Genomic DNA, 21,812 nt, shown 5'->3' on the forward strand with positions numbered 1-21,812 from the left:
TGGCTATGCCTGGACGGCGGAGGGGGCAGCTGGTGGGGTGTATGTCTGTGAGCGAGAGAGAGAGAGAAAGACTGCTGCTGAGAAGCAACCTCGTGGGGAACGGGGGAGGAGGGAGTGGGGAGAGAGAGAGAGACAGGAGGAGAACGGTGTCGGAGGAAGAAAGAGGAGGAGGAATAGGAGGAGGAGAGGAAAGCCGGGATGTAAAGAGAGGGAGCGGATGATACTGCTGCCGTCAGAGAAAGGAGGGATGCTGCTAACACTCCTTTTCTACCTGCGAGTGAAAGGTAGGAGAAGGATGGAGTTGCCCCCCTAGACACTGATCTAACATCAGTTTTTCATGTCCTTCTCCTTATGGTTAACAATAGGATTTGGGGACGATAAGCTGATCGTAGATCTGTGCCAACGGGCAACTTCTACCCGGAGCTGAAGGATACTGTAACTCACTACTGCGTGAAACAGACAGATATATGCAGGGTGCATGTGAGCCTGTGTATGTGTGATGGCTGGCATGTGTGTATGTTTGTACATGGGGATAGTGTTTTTTTGTACGGCGGGGTGTGTGATGTGTGAGCTTTTTAGATACAGAAAGAGAGAGCAAGAGAGTGTGTGTGTCCGTACCCGTGTACGCGTTGAAGATTGGAGCCTCTGTATGGACCCCTCACAACATAGTACTTGTTTCAAATAGTTTAAGATTTGATGTGTCGGAGAATAAATATTCAGCATGTCTTAGAAGAAAATGTTCTCTATACTCTAGTCTAGTTGTTAATTACAAACAGTTTTTGACTTCCATTTTCTCGCTAGAGCTGCTAAATACTCTTGCGTGTTGAGTTTGTTCCTAGGGTCATGCATATTGGACTGCAAGGTAATGCCAGTATAGTTGTTCCTTTAAAAATGACATTATTAGCCTTACTGACTCTAAAGTGGCTCCAATATTGTTTGGAGGTTTGCAGCCTATGATCTACAATATTCAACTTTATCATCATAATGACATTGCACCAATGTGACTAGTTTGTTGAATTTCCCCAAATCATTCATAAACTCGGACAGTTTCTCTCTCATTTGAACCCAGATTGCAACCACAAATCAATGATTGCGTTTCAAGGTTTCACGGTTCGGTGGAATTCACGGTTGTTGTTGACCTCAACCAAATATCAACCAACGTTTGGATGTTCATCTGACATCTTTGTCCAATTTATTTCATGTTATACCGTTTCTCTCAATTTATCCCAGATTACAACCACAAATAAACAGTTGTTGACCAAACATTAACCACAATTGGAAGTTCATCAGCGTTTGCCCAGTGGAGGCGGTGGCGATTTCCTGCTGCTAAGAACATTTCCTGGACTGTTTTCTGTCAGCCCTGACAGTCTCTGCCTCCCAGTAGTGTTCTAGGCCACAGAGACTGGGGATGGTAATCTGTGTAACCTATTTAGAGTCCCCACGTCGCCATCTATCTCCACTGACAAAAAGATACGATACCAATCTGGCTGAGCTCAGTCTATCTGTCTTGTGTCATCCTCTACTGTCCTTATTTTATTTCGTTATTTAGCAGACGTTATTATCCAGAGCGACTTACAGTTAGTGCATTCATCTTCAGATGGCTAGGTGGGACAGCCACATATCACAGGGATAGAAAGTACATTTTCCTTAATATCGTAGCTATCAGTAGAGTCAGAGCTAGAAGGGGGGGTTTAAGTGCAAGTGCTGGTTATTATTTAAGATGCTGTTTGAAGAGGTAGGGTTTCAGATGTTTTCGGAAGATGGTCAGGGACTCATGCTTCATGGATGTCATGGGGTGGGGCTGAGTGACCGAGTGGTTTGGGGTAAAAGGGATGGTTGTATGTGTTATTTTTTTTATAGAGGTATACGTAGCTAGTGTATGTTGGGTGAGTTACTTTTGAAGTTAGATTGTAGATGGTATTCTGTGTACAGATCTATGTCTAGATTCATGTCTATCTTTATCCTTATCTTAGTGAGAGCCTATTCTTAGGGCAGGAAAATAAACAGATGCATTGTATGAGTTCATGTTAGAACACACACATATTACTATCAGTGTTGGGGAGTAGTGAACTACATGTAGCCCAGCTAGTAGTTTAACTCCATTTTGCAGTAGCTTGGTGGTAGTTGAACTAAATTCAAATCTAGGTAGTGTTTTCAGTAGTTAATGACCTTTTTGCCATGCAGCTTACTACTGGAACTACACACTACTGTTTTAGCGCAAATAAAATCTGGGTAAAGTAGGGAATCCTTTTCTTTATTTTCGGCATCACACCTGCCTAATTCTCACTTAAAACAATTGTTTTTGTGTTTAATAGGCTAAATTACACATTCTGTTAACATATGACCCCAATTGCCATTGCAATTTGTAGTCATTTCAGATGTACATATGATCATTTTTCAAATTATTTTTCCTTTGGGTAGCTTTAGTGTAGCTTAGCTTCTTCCAGTGTAAAGTAATTGGTAGCTTGGCAAACTATATTTTAAGAGTAGCTTCCCCAACACTGATTACTGTATGTCTGCACACTACATGTTAATGTGTTCTTTCTACATATAGAAGAGGGTCTGTAGCCTGGGGTGGTCTAAGTCGCTGCCAATGAAAAGAAATGACGCTGCAGCATGGGTTCGAACCACGAGATCCACTGCTATTTCAGCGCACTCTCTACCTTTCTTTTCTCTCAATATTCTATCCAATAAACCAAAAATATATTTATTTTATTTCACCTTTATTTAACCAGGTAGGCAAGTTGAAAACAAGTTCTCATTTACAATTGCGACCTGGCCAAGATAAAGCAAAAAATATATCAGGAGTGAGACTGCCTCTCCTTTTTTTTTTTTTTTTAAGAGAGAAAGAAGAGGGTCTGGTAAATACAGTAAGTGGCATTTAGCTGCCTGGCCTGACGGATGGGGGCTAAGTGGTGAGGTTGTGAAACAGAAACCGTTACAGTGGTGGTGATAACACACCCCTCTACACTCGTAAGGCAGAGTGTCAATGATGACTAGTAGCAGGGCTAGCTTAATCCAGGACAGTCATTATTACATAAGACGCCGCAGCAGCACCCCCTGTAAGGCAAGACAAAGGCACCCAGATAATTGGGAACTGGTGTCACATGTTGTTGCGGAATTGGAGAGACAGAGGGAAAGCGAGGACGATAGATGGAGAGAGAAAGAATGGATGGAAAGTATAATGACGAGAGATTGGACGATAAAATGGAGGGAAAGAGCACGAGAGAGTGTGTGGTAAGGGGAATAGAAAATAAGTTATCGAAAACGTTTTAAATCAAAGACATACCTTCAAGCCTGCAGAGCAGGAGCCCTTAGATTCCCTTCATCAAAGGAAGTGGAGATCGAGGATGGCATTTTGATGATGAGTGTACGGGGGTGTCATGGTAGTTCACATTCACCATTAGGCATCAAACGGAAGAAAATGGATTGAAAGAGGGAGGGTGCGACCTGAACTTGTCCAAAAAGAAATGATTGTTTACATTTTTCATTGCAAAACGTGTTGCTAGAGTGTGCCCTAATGAATACAACCCTTGTAATGGGATGCAGCTATTATAGTATGTGTCCACTGTATCGCAATGTATTTTTTTTTTCTCGTACAGCACACCCTGCAACATGCCATTTCAGTGTCCTTTTTAGTTGATTTAGTAAATATTTTCTTAACTCTATTTCTTGAACTGCATTGTTGGTTAAGGACTTGGAAGTAAGCATTTCACGGTAAGGTCTCCACCTGTTGTTTTCGGCGCATGTGACAAATAAAATGTGATTTGATTTGTAATATATCATCTGCCAGTGAAGCCATAGTCACGGCATAAAATAATGGTTTGGGTTGCTAAAGCTGCTGATTCTATTAGAATGGGTACCAGTCTGTTTTTGCTCTCTTGCCAACTCCTTATGGAATTGTCATGCCAAACATGTTTGGTGTGACATTGAGTCAAAATGAGTAGGCATAAACAGTTCTGGGACCAGGCTATGATACTATCACAAACTTAATTTGTATAGTACTTCTTTTGAGTGGATCCATATGGTGTGTTGGGACAGATAGACGGAATTCCATTACCATGGTGTCGTCTTAGCAACAGCATCTTAGAGCTGCTGACTCATTGGCTCATAGCAGTGTGTTGACTGCAGTTCAGGATTTCCCACTCACTGTCCCCTTTGGACATGCTGACAATCGCCACAGCCCTGAAAGACGATTTCTTTTCAAAGTTTACTGCTAACTTCTACTTCTGTTATCTTCCACACAGAGAGTTAAGTTGAAATGAATTAAACGACCGTTAAATTAAGAACATACTTTGTCACGCTATAACATGGAGGGCTAAATGTATCTGAGTGGCTTTGGGGCTATTGGATACACTACATATATTCTCTATCTCTACATGGCATATAATATCTCTGATGTCTCCCATGAAGATGTTCAAATGGGGACAGTCCCCAGTTTATAAGTATGGGCTGTACTGTATATGGGCTGGGCACTCGTTGAAATGTTCATTCTGTAGCGTGCTGTGTAGTCTGTCTACTTTATTTATTTTTTAATTTATTTGACCTTTTTTATACAGGTTTTTCTCATTGAGATAACTTCTCTTTTCCAAGAGAGACCTGGTCCAATAGCAGCAGGAGGAACAACGTTTCAGACAAAACAACTTACATACACTAACACAACATTAAACAGAACTATAAACACACATACAGTACACATACTTGACTAAAAACAGCTGTCCTTAAGACAATTACACTCTTCTATGATATATACGTTGATCAAGTGTTTAAACTCCACCAACGAAACTAGATCATCACATTTTTAAATGTTCAGGACAGAATTCCAGGACCACGGTGCTAAGTAACTAAAACTATTTCTACCATGACCTGTTCTAATTTTTGGTACTGTTAGAAGCAAATGAGAATGGGACCTTAATTGATATTTATTTACCGACCTGACTAAAAAAGAACAGAGATAAAATGGCATTTTACTCAATATGGCCTTATAAATCAGTGTATACCAGTGTTTAAGCCTACGCAAGGTCAATGACGACCAGCCAACAGCGCTGTAGAGATCACAATGATGTGTTAGACGTTTTTGATTTGTAATGAACCTGAGGGCCGCATTATATACTGAATCAAGTGCTCTCAGGGTAGTGGTTGAGGCCTGCATATACAGTTGAAGTCGGAAGTTTACATACACCTTAGCCAAATACATTTAAACTCAGTTTTTCACAATTCCTGACATTTAATCCTAGTAAAAATTGATTGTCTTAGGTCAGTTAGGATCACCACTTTATTTTAAGAATATGAAATGTCAGAATAATAGTAGAGAGAATGATTTATTTCAGCTTTTAGTTCTTTCAACACATTCCCAGTGGGTCAGAAGTTTACATACACTCAATTAGTATTTGGTTGCATTGCCTTTAAATTGTTTAACTTGGGTCAAATGTTTTGGGTAGCCTTCCACAAGCTTCCCACAATAAGTTGGGTGAATTTTGGCCCATTCCTCCTGACAGAGCTGGTGTAACTGAGTCAGGTTTGTAGGCCTTCTTGCTCGCACACACATTTTCAGTTCTGCCAACAAATTTTCTATAGGATTGAAGTCAGGGCTTTATGATGGCCACTCCAATACCTTGACTTTGTTGTCCTTAAGCCATTTTGCCACAACTTTGGAAGTATGCTTGGGGTCATTGTCCATTTGGAAGACCCATATGCGATGTTGCTTCAATATATTCACATAATTTTCTTTCCTCATGAGGCCATCTATTTTTTTTGAAGTGCACCAGTCCCTCCTGCAGCAAAGCACCACCACCACATGCCGCTGCCAACCCTGTTCTTCACGGTTGGGATGGTGTTCTTCGGCTTGCAAGCCTCCACCTTTTTCCTCCAAACATAACGATGGTCATTATGGCCAAACAGTTCTGTTTTTGTTTCATCAGACCAGAGGACATTTCTCCAAAAAGTACAATCTTTGTCCCCATGTGCAGTTGCAAACCGTAGTCTGGCTTTTTTATGGTGGTTTTGGAGCAGTGGCTTCTTCCTTGCTGAGCGGCCTTTCAGGTTATGTCGATATAGGACTGGTTTTACTGTGGATATAGATACTTTTGTACCTGTTTCCTACAGCATCTTCACAAGATCCTTTGCTGTTGTTCTGGGATTGATTTGCACTTTTCGCACCAAAGTACGTTCATCTCTAGGAGACAGACTTGTGGAGGTCTACCATTTTTTTCCTGAGGTCTTGGCTGATTTATTTTTATTTTCCCATGATGTCAAGCAGAGGCACTAGGTTTGAAGGAAGGCCTTGAAATACATCCACAGGTACATCTCCAATTGACTCAAACGATGTCAATTAGCCTTTCAGAAGCTTCTAAAGCCATGACATCATTTTCTGGAATTTTCCAAGCTGTTTAAAGGCACAGTCAACTTAGTGTATGTAAACTTCTGACCCACTGGAAATGTGATACAGTGAATTATAAGTGAAATGATCTGTCTGTAAACAATTGTTGGAAAAATTATTTGTGTCATGCACAAAGTAGATGTCCTAACCGACTTGCCAAAACTATAGTTTGTTAACAAGAAATTTGTGGAGTGGTCGAAAAACAAGTTTTAATGACTGCAACCTAAGTGTATGTAAACTTCCGACTTCAACTGTATATAACATCACTAAAATCTATTCCGCCAGTAATAGTATAGTTATATCCAGCCAATGTAGCAATGACATGATTAGTAACATGCCTGTCATTTGAAAATACCATGCATATTGTTTTACCAAAAATTTAGAACCAGCTTTAAATCATACAAATTCTGTTGTATGATGTTAAATGCTCTTTGGGGATTTTCAAAAGCTAAAGATAAACTACTACCACTTGAATAAAGAACAGTATCATCTGCATAAAAATGAACATCCGCTGTTTCAGTAAGATCCCCAATGTTGTTGATATACAAAATGAACAACAGTGGGCCCAAAATAGAACCTTGTGGAAGACCTGGGCACACCTCTATGGACTCAGATTTACAACCATCCGCCAATACACATTGTGTACGATTTGATAGGTAATTTATAAACCAATCTAGAGTATGACCAGTAATTCCACAACATTTTAACCTTTGCCCTAACACAGCATGGCCCGCGGTGTCAAAAGCCTTTCGACAAATCAATAAAGACAGACACACAATGTAACTTGTTGTCAAGAGCACAATGGATGTCATTTAAAACCTTCAATGTTGCTGAAACAGTGCTGTGGCCAGACCTAAAACCTGATTGCATTCCATTTAAGATGTTGTTTTCTTGGAAGTCGGCCTTTAGCTGCCTACTAATTGACAGTACAGACAATTTTGATATGGGTTGATAGTTGTTAAGTAGCGAAGGATCTCCACCTTTCAGGAGAGGCAGTACAAAATCAGATTTCCATAACTTGGGGATTTCCTTAACATCAAGTGTGAGGTTAAAAATACATGTTAAGGGGGGAGCAATGATGTCTGCAGCTAGTTGTAGGAAACGGGGGTCTAGTTCATCAGGGCCAGGGGATTTTTCCCCATCAATTTCTTTCAGGGCTTTACACACTTCTGAAACAGAGAAGGATGAAAAGGAGAACCTGGCGAAGGAGTGCACAGGGGTGTCAGGTAAATTCATAGGGGGTTCAATTATACCTTTGACCTTTTCAAATAAACTGCCTGCATCTAAAAAATGCAGATTCTGCTGATTCTGAAATGCTTTAAGAACGGATTGCATTTTATTGTGAGGTACTAGCTAGTTGCCTATAATTCCTTTTTTAGTTTTTATTGGCTGCTATTCAAAAAGGCAACTATAATTTCTTTAATTATACTGTTTTTGTAAGTGACCCACATGTGGAAAGCCCCAACATCTTTGAGTGCACTCTTTGAAGGGGACTTGAGGGAGGGAGGGTGGGTGTTGGTAGAGTTTATCATCTTCCTGCTAGTGGGATCAGGAACAATGTCTGGAAGTGAGTCTAGCCCCTGTATATGTCCTGTCCTCGAGCCACTGGAACAACTGCCACCACCTCTAGAGAGCAGCTGCCTGCTTTGTCCTCTCCTACTTTAGTGGAGCATATGAACACCTTTAGACCTGCATGGCCTGGGTATAACAACTCTTACAACATGGCTGGATTCTTCCCACTGCCATACACTTGTGCAGGTGCAGTACTTTTTTACTTGTCTGGCTTATCTCTGTTTTTTTCTCTACTACATCAACGCTCTCTCTTTCTCTCTCTCTCTCTCGCTCTGTTTCTCTCCTCTCTTCCCGATCTCTCTCCTTGCACATCTTCCTCACTCGTCTGTTAAAAATGGGGAGATGCAACGCTAGTCTGTCTGTGTCTCAGCAGAACATGTCTGTTAGCCCAGAGGAAGTGTGTGGGTGTGTGTGTGGTGGTCTCCTCTCAACTTTTTTCACGGGGCAGGCGAGGAAATAGGTCTCAGAGATGATAAACAATAACCTTTTTTTATTGACTAGCGTGGCTAGCTAACTGTGGCTAATGTAATTGAATTTCCTTTGCCACAGCAAAGATGAAAAGATAATCAACATTCAGAAAACAATTGTGGTCGAGACAGAATCCGGCAGGCCCACTAATAAGCCCACTTAAAGTCAGTAAGCAAGACAATATAATTGTATCCCTAATAATGGTACTATCGAATGACTCAGGCATTCTATTCTTTCTGACATTGCCGAAGAATGATCAGAAATGACCTCACTAATGATCGACAATGACAATTTACATCACCCTGCTCCTCTGCTGTCTCATCACCGGGACACCCTCTGCATACAGACGCCTTCTTACTGGCCTGCTACGCTAGACGCATAACGTTTGCAGACTGAGATGCTCTTATTCATTTAAATGAAATCTGAGCAAAAGCACCCCCTGGCTCCACTATTTTCAAGATTTTACCGCACAGCCCCGCTGGACGGCAATAGGGTGACTCTGCTCATGCCGGCAAAAAGTTACACATCCGATGTAGCAGGTAAAAAACCTACCCGATGCCCCATATGTAGCTCCTATTTAGCCATGTCCTCGTGCATACAGGACACCATATGCAGAATATGCAGTAGTGAACCTTTCTGACAGCCATAACAAACTCATGAACTTCCTAGTTTACCTGCTTAATGCTATAGGCGCGGTGTAATGTTAGCCGGCACCAGCGACACTCTCTGTGACTCGAGTCTTGTTTGTTGTGTTCACACCGTCCACCCTCATCCTTTAGACAAGTGTTACTGTTGATACAAGCCCCTAAGGCGGTGCGAGGTCAGGAGTACTGTCACTCCAGCAGGCTGGTTGTAAGGCTGTATCACATTAGATTTGACTGGGTAACTTCGTGCTCACACACACAGACGCACCGTCCTTGTTTGGGAGTCCATTTGACTAAAGGGACTGTATTTCTAAGTCTTCAAAAAAACTGAGGGACAGTTGAAATTAATGAAATGATTAGCAAAATGCACCTATGATCAACAACCAATTTGACAGAGCTTGAATAATTTTTTTAAGAATAATGGACTAATGTTGCACAATCCAGGTGTGGAAAGCTCGTCGAGACTTACTTAGAAAGACTCACAGCTGTAATCGCTGCCAAAGGTGATTCTAACATGTATTGACTCAGGGGGTTGAATACTTATTATAAGTAAATGCAATATTTCTGTATTTCATTTTCAATACATTTGCAAAACTGCCTAAACGTTTTCACTTTGTCATTTTGGGGGTATTGTGTGTAGATGGGTGAGAAAAAGTATACATTTTAATCAATTTTAAATTCACACTGTAACACAATTTTTGGGGGGGAATAAGTCAAATGGTAAGAATACTTTCTGAAGGCACTGTACATACTAGTAACTGCTCCCTATTGTGCAGTGTCATGGCTTCTGTTTTGCTGATGTGGGAAAAACATACATGCTTGAATATACAGTGGGGTCCGAAATTATTGACACCCTTCATAAAGATGAGCAATAATGACTGTGTAAAATGAATAATTCAAATACTGAGCTATAATGTATGCAAAAAAAAAAGGGAAAATATATTTTTTTATACTAATACAATTTTTTTCTCCAAAATAAATAGGGGTCAAAATGATTGACACTCCTAAATATTCTTATAAATAAGTAGTCAAAAGTTTAGTATTTGGTCCCATATTCCTAGCACGCAATGATTACATCAAGCATGTGACTCCCATGAGGCTGAAAGAAAAAGTTATAATTTCCTGTCATAAATTTAAACAAAAAAGACATGTTTATATGCTATCCGGGGGGCCCAATCTCTGGGGGGGACCACCGCCCCCAAAAGCTTGTTGGCTGCGGGGGTGTGGGGGGTGCTACGCCAGTGAAAATGACACAATAGATTATTTACCATTTCATTTCTACTATAATTTGAAACACAACCAAAATGAACTGAAAATGCATCCAACAAGTTTGTAGAGTCACAAGCTTGATGTAGTCATTGCGTGCTAGGAATATGGGACCAAATTCCTTTACCACCTGCATCCCTCATCTACTCTTCAACAGATTGTAACAACACATTTTATGGAATTGCATCATGAGACTCACATAGAGTCAAGTAGGCCTACTGCAGTTTACCAGAAAGAGTGTGACAGAAAAAGAGAGCAGGATAGAGAGAGATTGGAGGGGGATCTTATGCCCATATCAAGCTGAGTCAGAGGACCTGAGTCAGCCAAACTGCTAGCATCAGACATGTGGCTGCCGCCCACCTGTAATGTGGCAGGTAGTTCACTCGCCGACGCCCACACGCGTTGGCTCATTTTTGCTTCTCCACAGTGGCATGTTGTCTCGTCCACCCCCCCCCCCCCCCCCCCCCATTCTACTGATGTGGATGAAGGAAAAGAGGGAAGACCGAGTATCTATGGAAACACAGCGAGCTTGTTGATTTGTGGCAGATTTGGTGCATTCCCTTTGGGTGCCTGGAGTTATAACAGGATTAGACAGAGAATCTGAAGAGGAGTGTCGCTAAAAAGAGTGATCTATTTCTTTGTCTCCGTCTGGCATGGCGTGTCTGCCCCGTCTTTATACACACAGGACAGATGTTGAGAAAATACCTCGTTAGCAATGTGTGCCTCCACATTATTGCACCGAGAACCCGCTGCCATTGATCAGAGGAGATGTAATCAGAGACATTCATTGAGATGACAAGGTCTGTTTGGCTGAGTACAACTATTCACAACAGACAGCATCCAAACAGTACATCTGGAAGAAAGGCCCTGGTTGTGTCCAAAATGGTACACTATTCATTTTATGGACCCTGGTCAAAAGTAGTGCACTATATACAGTGCCTTCAGAAAGTATTCACACCCCTTGACTTTTTCTACATTGTGTTGTGTTACAGCCTGAATTTAAAATGGATTAAATTGAGATTTCTGTCACTGGCCTACACACTACACAATGGCCCCATAATGTCAAAGTGGAATTCTGTTTTTTGAAAATTTTACAAATTAGTTAAAAATAAAAAGCTGAAATGTCTTGAGTCATTAAATATTTTACCCGTTTGTTATGGCAAGCCAATATAAGTTCAGGAGTAAAAATGTGCTTAACAAATCGCACAATAAGTTGCATGGACTCACTTTGTATGCAATAATAGTGTTTAACATATTTTTGAAAGCCTACGTTATCTCTGTACCCCACACATACAATTATCTGTAAAGTCCGTCAGTCGAGCAGTGAATTTCAAACACAGATTCAATCACAAAGACCAGGGATGTTTTCCAATGCCTCGCAAAGAAGGGTACGTATTGGTAGATCGTTTAAAAAAAAAAAGCAGACGTTGAATGTCCCTTTGAGCATGGTGAAGTTATTAATTACACTTTGGATGGTGTATCAATACACCCAGTCACTACGAAGATACAGGCGTCCTTCCTAACTCGGTTGCCGGGGAGGAAGGAAACCGCTCAGGGATTTCACAATGAGGCCAATGGTGACTTTAAAACAGTTTGAGTTTAATGGCTGTGATAGGAGAAAACTGGGCATGGATCAACAATTCTTTGTAGTTACTCCACAATACTAACCTAAATGACGGAGGGAAAAGAATACAACATTTTCCAAAACATGCATCCTGTTTGCAATAAGGCACTAAAGTAATACTGCAAAAAATGTGGCAAAGAAATTAACTTTATGTCCTGAATACAAAGCGTTATGTTTGGAGCAAATCCAACACAACACCTTACTGAGTACCACTTTTCATATTTTCAAGCATGGCTGCATCATGTTATGGGAATGCTTTTCATCAGCAAGGACTAGGGAGTTTTCTTAGGATAAAAATGAAAGGAATAGCTCTAAGCACAGGCAAAATCCTAGTGTCTGCTTTCCAACTGACACCGGAAGACAAATTCACCTTTCAACAGGACAATGAACTAAAACACAAGGCCAAATATAAACTTTAGTTGCTTACCAAGACAACATTGAATGTATCTGAGTGGCCTAGTCACAGTTATGACCTAAATCGGTTTGGAAATATATGTCAAGGCTTGAAAATGGCTGTCTAGCAATGACCAACAACCAGTTGAAGAATTTTAAAGAGTAATGTGCAGATATTGTACATCCAGGTGTGCAAAGGTCTTAGAGACTTACCCAGAAATACTCACATCTGTAATCAAAGCTGATTTTAACATTTAAAACTTTATAGAGAATAGGTTGCCATTTTGGACGTAGCCCAAAATAAATAATCCATAAAGCCTACAGTACAATCAACCTCTGCAACAGGGATATGTAGCTATTACAGGTCTGTTTGCTGTTGTTTTCTCTCTTTCTTTATGCCGTTTGTTCCTCTCCTTAATCCTCATCCAGTTGTTCAAACGGCCTTAAGTGTCTCGTCTAGCGCTTCAATCCCCTTCGCTATGCCTGATTGGCTGTAACTAGCTGCTCAGAGAGACAGAGCGAGACAAAGCTGAGAGAGTGTAGTTGGGGGGACCGAAGGAATACAGAGTTGCTGTACATAAAGTTTAGGGATTCACTATGCCTGCTTGAAATGGAGCAGTGGGTGAATATGTGAAGGCTAAAGTCGACTGTCAATAGTGAGATAGACAAACATATGGGGAGAGAGACACTCATGTGCCTCACACAAAGAGAGAGACATAAACAGATATTTAGGCTCAAATGGAAATGGTGTGGGTTCCCCGTTAATGATACCACGGGAAGGCAAAGTACATGACATTTGAAACAGCCACTGACTGGCTTGCTGAATGACTGAGTGAATGACCAACTGGTTGCACTGACTAACTGACTGAATGGTTGCATCCAGCTGGAGATAAACCGTAGAAACAGATCAGAGGCATCAAAATCTCACAGTTTGCGCAACCACAGATCATGATGTCGTAATGTAGGCATGCGAGTTGTGTTTTAGGGGCGATTTGCTTTGATGGACATTTTGTTCGTAGGTATGGCCATGGTACGCTAACCACATAACTAACCACAGCTAGCATCTGGCGAGGTTGGGGTTGCCATGGCAACAGAGGCAAAGGGGAGCATAGGATGCTTTCTGCCGCACCCATCCAGCGAACCAGTAAGGATGCATGTTGAGACTAGACGAGGGGAGGGAGGGAGGGAGGGAGGGAGGGAGGGAGGGAGGGAGGGAGAGAGAGAGAGAGAGAGAGAGAGAGAGGGAGAGAGAGAGAGCGTGTGAGAAAACAAAAGTAAGTGTGCTTTTTTGTGTGTTTGGGAGGGAGGGAGGGAGGGAGGGAGAAAGAGAGTGTGCTTGTTCGTGTGTGAGTGAGAGGGTGGAGAGAGACCAGAGGAAGTGTATATGTGTGTGTGTGAGAGGGAGAGGGAGAGGGAGAGAAAGAAACCCGTATTAGTATGATTCCCCCAAACAGATTGGTATACCCAATTTAGCTCATGCTGGGATATGACTTCAGGGAAACTGTCAACACATGCAAACTGTCAATTTCATGTAACAACATCCTGTTGCTGGAAATGAGTGTCACAGTGAATCATATTTGACATCATCATTTATAGCTGGATTAGCTATTCTCAGCTCGGCAGTTGTTGAATTGTACCGACAGTATAGAACATTCAAGTATACATTGCATTTCATCAAATTATTTGATCATATCTATTTATATGCGTTTTAATCATCTTAACATCTCATGGTTGCCAATAAGCAAAAATATTTGCATTTGATAATGACGTTTTAAGATGGATCACATTTCTGTGAAGCATATTATTTAATTAATTTGCCTGGTATTTGTTTAAGGAGATAGTGAAGCACGCTCCCGTCTTCAATCTATGAATTTCCTTTTTAATACAATACTTGGATCTCATAATAATATTATGCTGAACAAATTCCACTTAGTCTTATCTTTTGTATATATATCACTGATAATTATCTGGGAGGTGTATTTAGTGTTAGGATCCTTGATAAAACACGTTGGTCTATATCCACAAAGTGTGTCAGAGTAGGAGTGCTGGTCAGGTCCCCTTTGTTCTTTTAACCTCATTCATTATGATCTAAAAGTCTAAACTGATCTCAGATCAGCACTCCTACTCTGAGACGCTTGCTACATAGTGCTAAATCCTTGTGCTTAGTCTGTTGATACAGGGTTGTTTATTATGCAGTATTATACACTGTATTAATAGACAGCTCAGATGGTATAAATAGCAGCCTGGACCTTTTACATTCCCATCAGGATTCAAGACATTACTGAGAAATTAATAAGACCAGGACCTCAAGGGAGAGAGGAGGGACATAATGAAGTGGAGGTACAGAGGGACAAAGGAGAGAACGAGAGAGAGGATGGGAGGGAGGGAGGGAGAAAGAAAGGAAGAAAGAAAGAAGGAAAGGTGAGAAAGTTCAACAGAGGACGGCAGGGGAGAGAGATTTCTCCTCTGTTGGAAGGAGAAAGGGGAGGGTAGGATGGATAGAAAGGGAGGGAGGGAGGGAGGGAGGGAGGGAGGGAAGTGTTGCGAGAATGTGTGTGAGCATGCGTGCGTGTCTCTTTTTCTATGACTACTCACTCGCTCCTGTGTGATTGTGGAGGACCTTGCACTGCTCCATCCACCACTATCTTCTCCATCCTTCTCTCCATCCCTTTCTCACTCCCTGCCATGCAGCTACTGTACAACCTTTTCCTCTCTCTCCTAGAATCGATCTACCGCCGCGGGGCCAGAAGATGGAGGAAGCTCTACCGAGTCAACGGACACCTCTTCCAGGCCAAGCGCTTTAACAGGGTGAGTAGTAGTGTCACATTCCCCCTCCCCGACACATCCCATTCCCCCTCTAGCACTCTACTTCCAGTTTAGAGATCATTTGCACAGTCATTGGTAGGTTTGTCAATAGTGTAAGGATTCTCAACCTGTTTAACACTACCATTGAAGATGATGGAAAAAAAAATATATATATATATATATTGGTGATATTGACTTGGTTTTTGGACAAAGATTTTGGACAAAGTTAGCATTTGGTGACAGCAGCCAGGTAAACAATACCAAAGCATGGATTGCTGTTCTTCTTGACCAAAGCCTGCTTTCAGGGCAAGTAAACTAAAATGTGATTTAGTAATTTGGGTGAACTATCCCTTTAATAAAACAGTGACTTAAGGATTTGATGAGAACAGACCTTGTTGGTATTTTTGAAAGAAGGTGTGAAAGTGTTAACAATCGTCTACTACTACTGTACAGAGTAGTACAGCTAGTTCAGTACATTCATTCACAAACACGTAGTGGTTGAATAATACATTACTCATAGTCAAGTCACTGCCACAGCTGTCTGGATATGCATGATTCAAGATGGCTGCTGATGGTGGCCTATTTAACGGGTTGCCTTGTTTCTGTCCAGTGTTTCCAGATTTCTATGAAATATGACCAATAAATCATTATAATATGAGTCAAATTTATTTCATAAAAAAAAGAAGTAATTAAGTATGTTTAAAAGCTGTTTTTCTGTGTTGGAATGGTGTGGGCGTACCCCAACAACAGAATGGTGTAGGTGTATAAAGGTCATTAAAAATATTAATGCGAGTAGACCACTGATTGGCCGTCATCCTCTATGAGGAAATGGCTAGTATTTTTAAAACATAGGGAACTGGTCTGTCTGCTCAATATAAAGGATCAAAACTGGTGGAGGAATAAAAATAGCATAAATAGGAAAGCATACCAGTTTCATTTGAGGACCAGGATGTTGACAGCTGTGCCATACAGATTGCAAAATAATTGGGAAGAGATTTTTGATGTACCGATTCCATGATACAGGGTGTATGAGTTGATATATAAAATAATGCAAGATTCAAGACTTAGTGCTTTTCAGCTAAAATTATTATATAGAATTCTTGCCACCAACAAAATGTTGAATATTTGGGGCATTCAATCATCGAAGCTCTGCAGAATCAATAGACAATTTATTTTGGTATTGCCCTCATGTCTCAGGTTCAGGAATGGCTGAAAATGCAGAATATTGATCTAAAATTGACTCTAGAAATAGTACTGTTGGGAGATCTGGAGATAACGGGTCAGTCAATTACTAATATACTAATACTCTTAGTAAAAATATTTATCTTCAACTCGTAATCTGTGGATTCTATTCGATTAGATAGATTGAAATGGTATGTTAAACATCCCAGCATAATTGAAAGAGAGAGATATGTATATATGGTGTGTAGAAACCCGAAGAGGTGGCCAGCAGAGATAGGTGGGAGGGGCTGAGGGAAGCTGAGGGTTGGGATGTGGAATTGGAGACAAGTGGGAGTGGAGTTGCTGGGCGGGGGACAGAATGACAGTCAAAGATAAAAGTCGAAAAAAAGAAATTCAAAATGAAACATAACAAAAAGTATGTTTGAGTGACAGTGAGGGGCAGTGTTTTTACAGCTAATGCCGGTTTGCCTGAGGCTGATGCCGTGCAGGTGTTTGTGCACATGCATATACACACACACAGGTAAATAGTGCCATACATGCACTCAAACATTGAGTGGCAGCTCTTGGGGAACTGTGGGGGGGATCTTGGAGGGCTGGCGGTTGGGCTGATGGATTGCTGGCTCGGGTCCCTGTTGTTTGACCTTGTGGGAGATCTGTCGACGTGCCCTTCAGCAGGGCGTTGACCCTGGCTGCTTCTGTGTGTCGCTCTGGATGGGTGTCTGTTAGATGACTAATGTGATGTAGTTGTTGAGCGGCTTCACTGCAGGTATATTGTACGTTTTAAACATTCAATATATATATATATTTTTTTAAAGAGTTAAGGTTAGGGTAAGGGATCAAATCAAAGTTTATTTGTCACGTGCGCCGAATACAATGCTTACTTACAGGCTCTAACCAATAGTGCAAAAAAGGTATTAGGTGAACAATAGGTAAGTAAAGAAATAAAACAACAGTAAAAAGACAGGCTATAAAAGTAGTGAGGCTATAAAAGTAGTGAGGCTACATACAGGCACCGGTTAGTCAGGCTGATTGAGGTAGTATGTACACGTAGATATGGTTAAAGTGACTATGCATATATGATGAACAGAGAGTAGCAGTAGCGTAAAAGAGGGGTTGGCGTGTGGTGGGTGATGGGACACAATGCAGATAGCCCGGGTTAGTGCGGGAGCACTGGTTGGTCGGCCCAATTGAGGTAGTATGTACATGAATGTATAGTTATAGTGACTATGCATATATGATAAACAGAGAGTAGCAGCAGCGTAAAAAGAGGATTTGGGGGGGCACACAATGCAAATAGTCCGGGTAGCCATTTGATTACCTGTTCAGGAGTCTTATGGCTTGGGGGTAAAAACTGTTAAGAAGCCTTTTTGTCCTAGACTTGGTACTCTGGTACCGCTTGCCATGCGGTAGTAGAGAGAACAGTCTATGACTGGGGTGGCTGGGGTCATTGACCATTTTTAGGGCCTTCCTCTGACACCGCCTGGTCCTGGATGGCAGGCAGCTTAGCCCCAGTGATGTACTGGGCCGTACGCACTACCCTCTGTAGTCCCTTGCGGTCAGAGGCCGAGCAATTGCCTTACCAGGCAGTGATGCAACCAGTCAGGATGTTGCAGCTGTAGAACCTTTTGAGGATCTCAGGACCCATGCCAAATCTTTTTAGTTTCCTGAGGGGGAATAGGCTTTGTCGTGCCCTCTTCACGACTGTCTTGGTGTGTTTGGACCATTCTAGTTTGTTGTTGATGTGGACATCAAGGAATTTGAAGCTCTCAACCTGCTCCACTACAGCCCCGTTGATGAGAATGGGGGCGTTCTCGGTCCTCCTTTTCCTGTAGTCCACAATCATCTCCTTAGTCTTGGTTACGTTGAGGGATAGGTCGTTATTCTGGCACCACCCGGCCAGGTCTCTGATCTCCTCCCTATAGGCTCTCGTCGTTGTCGGTGATCAGGCCTACCACTGTTGTGTCGTCTGCAAACTTAATGATGGTGTTGGAGTCGTGCCTGGCCATGCATTCGTGGGTGAACAGGGAGTACAGGAGGGGACTGAGCACACACCCCTGGGGAGCTCCTGTGTTGAGGATCGGCGTGGCAGATGTGTTGCTACCTACCCTCACCACCTGGGGGCGACCCATCAGGAAGTCCAGGATCCAGTTGCAGAGGGAGGTGTTTAGTCCCAGGATCCTTAGCTTAGTGATGAGCTTTGAGGGTACTATGGTGTTGAACGTTGAGCTGTAGTCAATGAATAGCATTCACACATAAGTGTTCCTTTTGTCCAGGTGGGAAAGGGCAGTGTGGAGTGCAATAGAGATTGCATCATCTGTGGATCTGTTTGGGCGGTATGCAAATTGGAGTGGGTCTAGGGTTTCTGGGATAATGGTGTTGATGTGAGCCATTACCAACCTTTCATGGCTACGGACGTGAGTGCTACGGGTCTGTAGTCATTTAGGCAGGTTACCTTAGTGTTCTTGGGCACAGGGACTATGGTGGTCTGCTTGAAACATGTTGGTATTACAGACTCAATCAGGGACATGTTGAAAATGTCAGTGAAGACACCTGCCAGTTGGTCAGCACATGCCCGGAGCACACGTCCTGGTAATCCGTCTGGCCCCGCAGCCTTGTGTATGTTGACCTGTTTAAAGGTCTTACTCACGTCGGCTACGAAGAGCGTGATCACACAGTCGTCCGGAACAGCTGATACTCTCATGCATGCATTAGTGTTGCTTGCCTCGAAGCGAGCATAGAAGTGATTTAGCTCGTCTGGAAGGCTCGTGTCACTGGGCAGCTCGCGGCTGTGCTTCCCTTTGTAGTCTGTAATAGTTTGCAAGCCCTGCCACATAAGACGAGCATCAGAGCCTGTGTAGTATGATTCAATCTTAGCCCTGTATTGACGCTTTGCCTGTTTGATGATTCATCGCAGGGCATAGCAGGATTTCTTGTAAGCTTCCGGGTTAGAGTCCCGCACCTTGAAAGCTTGTTAATCCATGGCTTCTGGTTGGGGTATGTACGTACAGTCACTGTGGGGACGACGTCCCCGATGGACTTATTGATAAAGCCAGTGACTGATGTGGTGTACTCCTCAATGCCATCGGAAGAATCCCGGAACATGTTCCAGTCTGTGATAGCAAAACAGTCCTGTAACTTAGCATCTGGTTCATCTGACCACTTTTTTATAGACCGTGTCACTGGTGCTTCCTGCTTAAATTTTTGCTTGTAAGCAGGAATCAGGAGGATAGAGTTGTGGTCAGATTTACCAAATGGAGGACGAGGGAGAGGTTTGTACGAATCTCTGTGTGTGGAGTACAGGTGATCTAGAATTATTTTCCCTCTGGTTGCACATTTAACATGTTGTTAGAAATTTGATTGAACTGATTTAAGTTTCCCTGGATTAAAGTCTCCGACCACTAGGAGCGCCGCCTCTGGGTGAGTGGTTTCCTGTTTGCTTATTTCCTTATACAGCTGACTGAATGCTGTCTTAGTGCCAGCATCTGTCTGTGGTGGTAAATAAACAGCCACGAAAAGTATAGCTGAAAACTCTCTAGGCAAGTAGTGTGGCCTGCAATTTATCACAATATACTCTACTTCAGGTGAGCCAAATCTATAGACTTCCTTAGATTTCGTGCACCAGCTGTTGTTTACAAATATGTACAGACCGCCCCCCCCATCGTCTTACCGGAGTGCTGTTCTATCTTGCCGGTGCAGCGTATATCCCGCTAGCTGAATATCCATGTCGTCATTCAGCCACGATTCCGTGAAACATAGGATATTACAGTTTTTGATGTCCCGTTGGTAGGATATTCGTGATCATACCTCATCTAATTTATTGTCCAATGATTCCACGTTGGCGAGTTGTATTGACGGTAACGGCAGCTTTCCCAGTCGCCTTCTGCGGGTCCTGACCAGGCATCCGGCTCTTTGTCCTCTGTACCTGCGTCGCTTCCTCTTGCAAATAACGGGGATGTTGGCCCTGTGGGGTGTTTGGAGAGGGTTAAGATAAGGGTTAAGGTTAGTGTTAGTAGATAGTTCGTTGAAATGTTACTAATAGTCTGTAGAGCATCAAATAAAGTGTTACCTAATAAAAAATAAAGTATTTTTTAAAACAGTCTGTTTGAGATACAAGTTTGAGGTGTTTTTTTCTCCAATTTATGCTTTGGCCACAAATACGAGTATAGGATGAGTCAACAACATTATTTTGGTTTGAGTTAACCGAATATGAACTCTTATAAGTGAGGTTTTCACTGGACAGGTAGTTTAAGGTTAGAGACAGAAAGTGTATGCGTCTGCACGTTGTTGTGGCAATCATAGAGCTGTAATGCTTTAATGCACTGCCAGTGTTAGTGTCCACTCTGGCTTGAAGACGAGGCTAGGAGGGTAATGTTGTTCAAGGTAGGCCCTTAAGTACCTATTGCATCTGAAAGGAAATGGGAGTCAGGGGCAGGGCTCGTGTGCTTGAAGATATTACCAAAATACAGGATGGACCTTGGGTGCTTTTGTCTACTGGTGGACGTCTAGACCAGACTGAGAGCTCTGATCTGCCAACTTAGCACTGTACTGTAGTCTCCTCACTCCAATAGACCTCCATTAGGCAGCCCATCTCCCTCGCTGATGCACTGGAAGAGACTGAATGTTATGTTGGAGCCATGTTTATGTGCTTAGACATTAGACTGGTATAGTTTTGGCAAACGTTCAATTTTTATAAGCTTCTGTAATCTGTCCTTCTGTATTTCCTCTATGTACATGAATTTGTCAGCCATATTATTGTGGCCACATCAAATGTTAGCTACACCAAATTGCTTGTCTAAGGTTGATAGTTGTGTCACTATGATGTCACGTTTGTCACTATATGTACGATCGTTGCCACGGCACATGGTTTTACAGTAAGTCCTTGTTGGCGCAGTCTTTCCCAAACGTCTCTCCTCTCCATGCCTCACACCATCCCTCCTTCTCCCCTCTTTTTATCTCGCTCCTCTATACAGTATAAACAAGTCATCCAGCAGAAGTAGGTCAGGTTTCTCCTCTCCCCTATTCTTTTCCCATCCCTCTTCATTCCTCCCTCTCTCAACTGCTCTCTCCCTCCCCCTCTCTCACACCACCACTCCCTCTCTTTATCCATCTCCCTTGTTGTCCCTCTCTTCTGTCCATCTCCATCTCTTCCCTCTGTTGTACAGGAGAAAGATTATTTGTGAATGCCTACCATTAGACATAATGGGGTCCCTTTAGTAGCTGTGGTGCAGGTAATGTATCAGAATGTTGTATTCCTGCCATTAGCGTTCTCAGCTATGAGCTAGCACTCCATTAGGGAGATGACTGACTGGAGCTCCTGTCTAGTTAGTAGCTCCTTTAGCATGCTGCGGATATAGAACCCAAACAAAGCAGTCGTCAGTTCACAGCTCTCCAATGAGACGCGAGAGAGAGATTGTTTTTAATTTTCTCCAATAAAATGTATTACTTACTTGTTGTCAGTTTTGGTGTACGGTAAGCTGAC

At 42.3% G+C, this 21,812-nt stretch overlaps 1 protein-coding gene across 4 annotated transcripts in view; it reads left to right on the forward strand.

Moving 5' to 3' along the window:
- LOC139542075 (protein kinase C zeta type-like) overlaps positions 1 to 21,812 on the forward strand; it is a 140,952-nt gene that overhangs the window by 61,490 nt on the left and 57,650 nt on the right. For 3 of the 4 annotated variants that reach the window (XM_071347090.1, XM_071347093.1, XM_071347092.1), the window contains one exon: positions 15,069 to 15,154. In XM_071347090.1, the coding sequence (XP_071203191.1) occupies positions 15,069 to 15,154 (86 nt within the window). Of the gene's footprint in view, positions 1 to 127; positions 285 to 15,068; positions 15,155 to 21,812 lie in introns of those variants that run through there. The other variant, XM_071347091.1, reaches the window with a different exon arrangement.

The sequence above is a fragment of the Salvelinus alpinus genome, chromosome 17, assembly GCF_045679555.1.
Source record: "Salvelinus alpinus chromosome 17, SLU_Salpinus.1, whole genome shotgun sequence".
Lineage (NCBI taxonomy): Eukaryota > Metazoa > Chordata > Actinopteri > Salmoniformes > Salmonidae > Salvelinus > Salvelinus alpinus.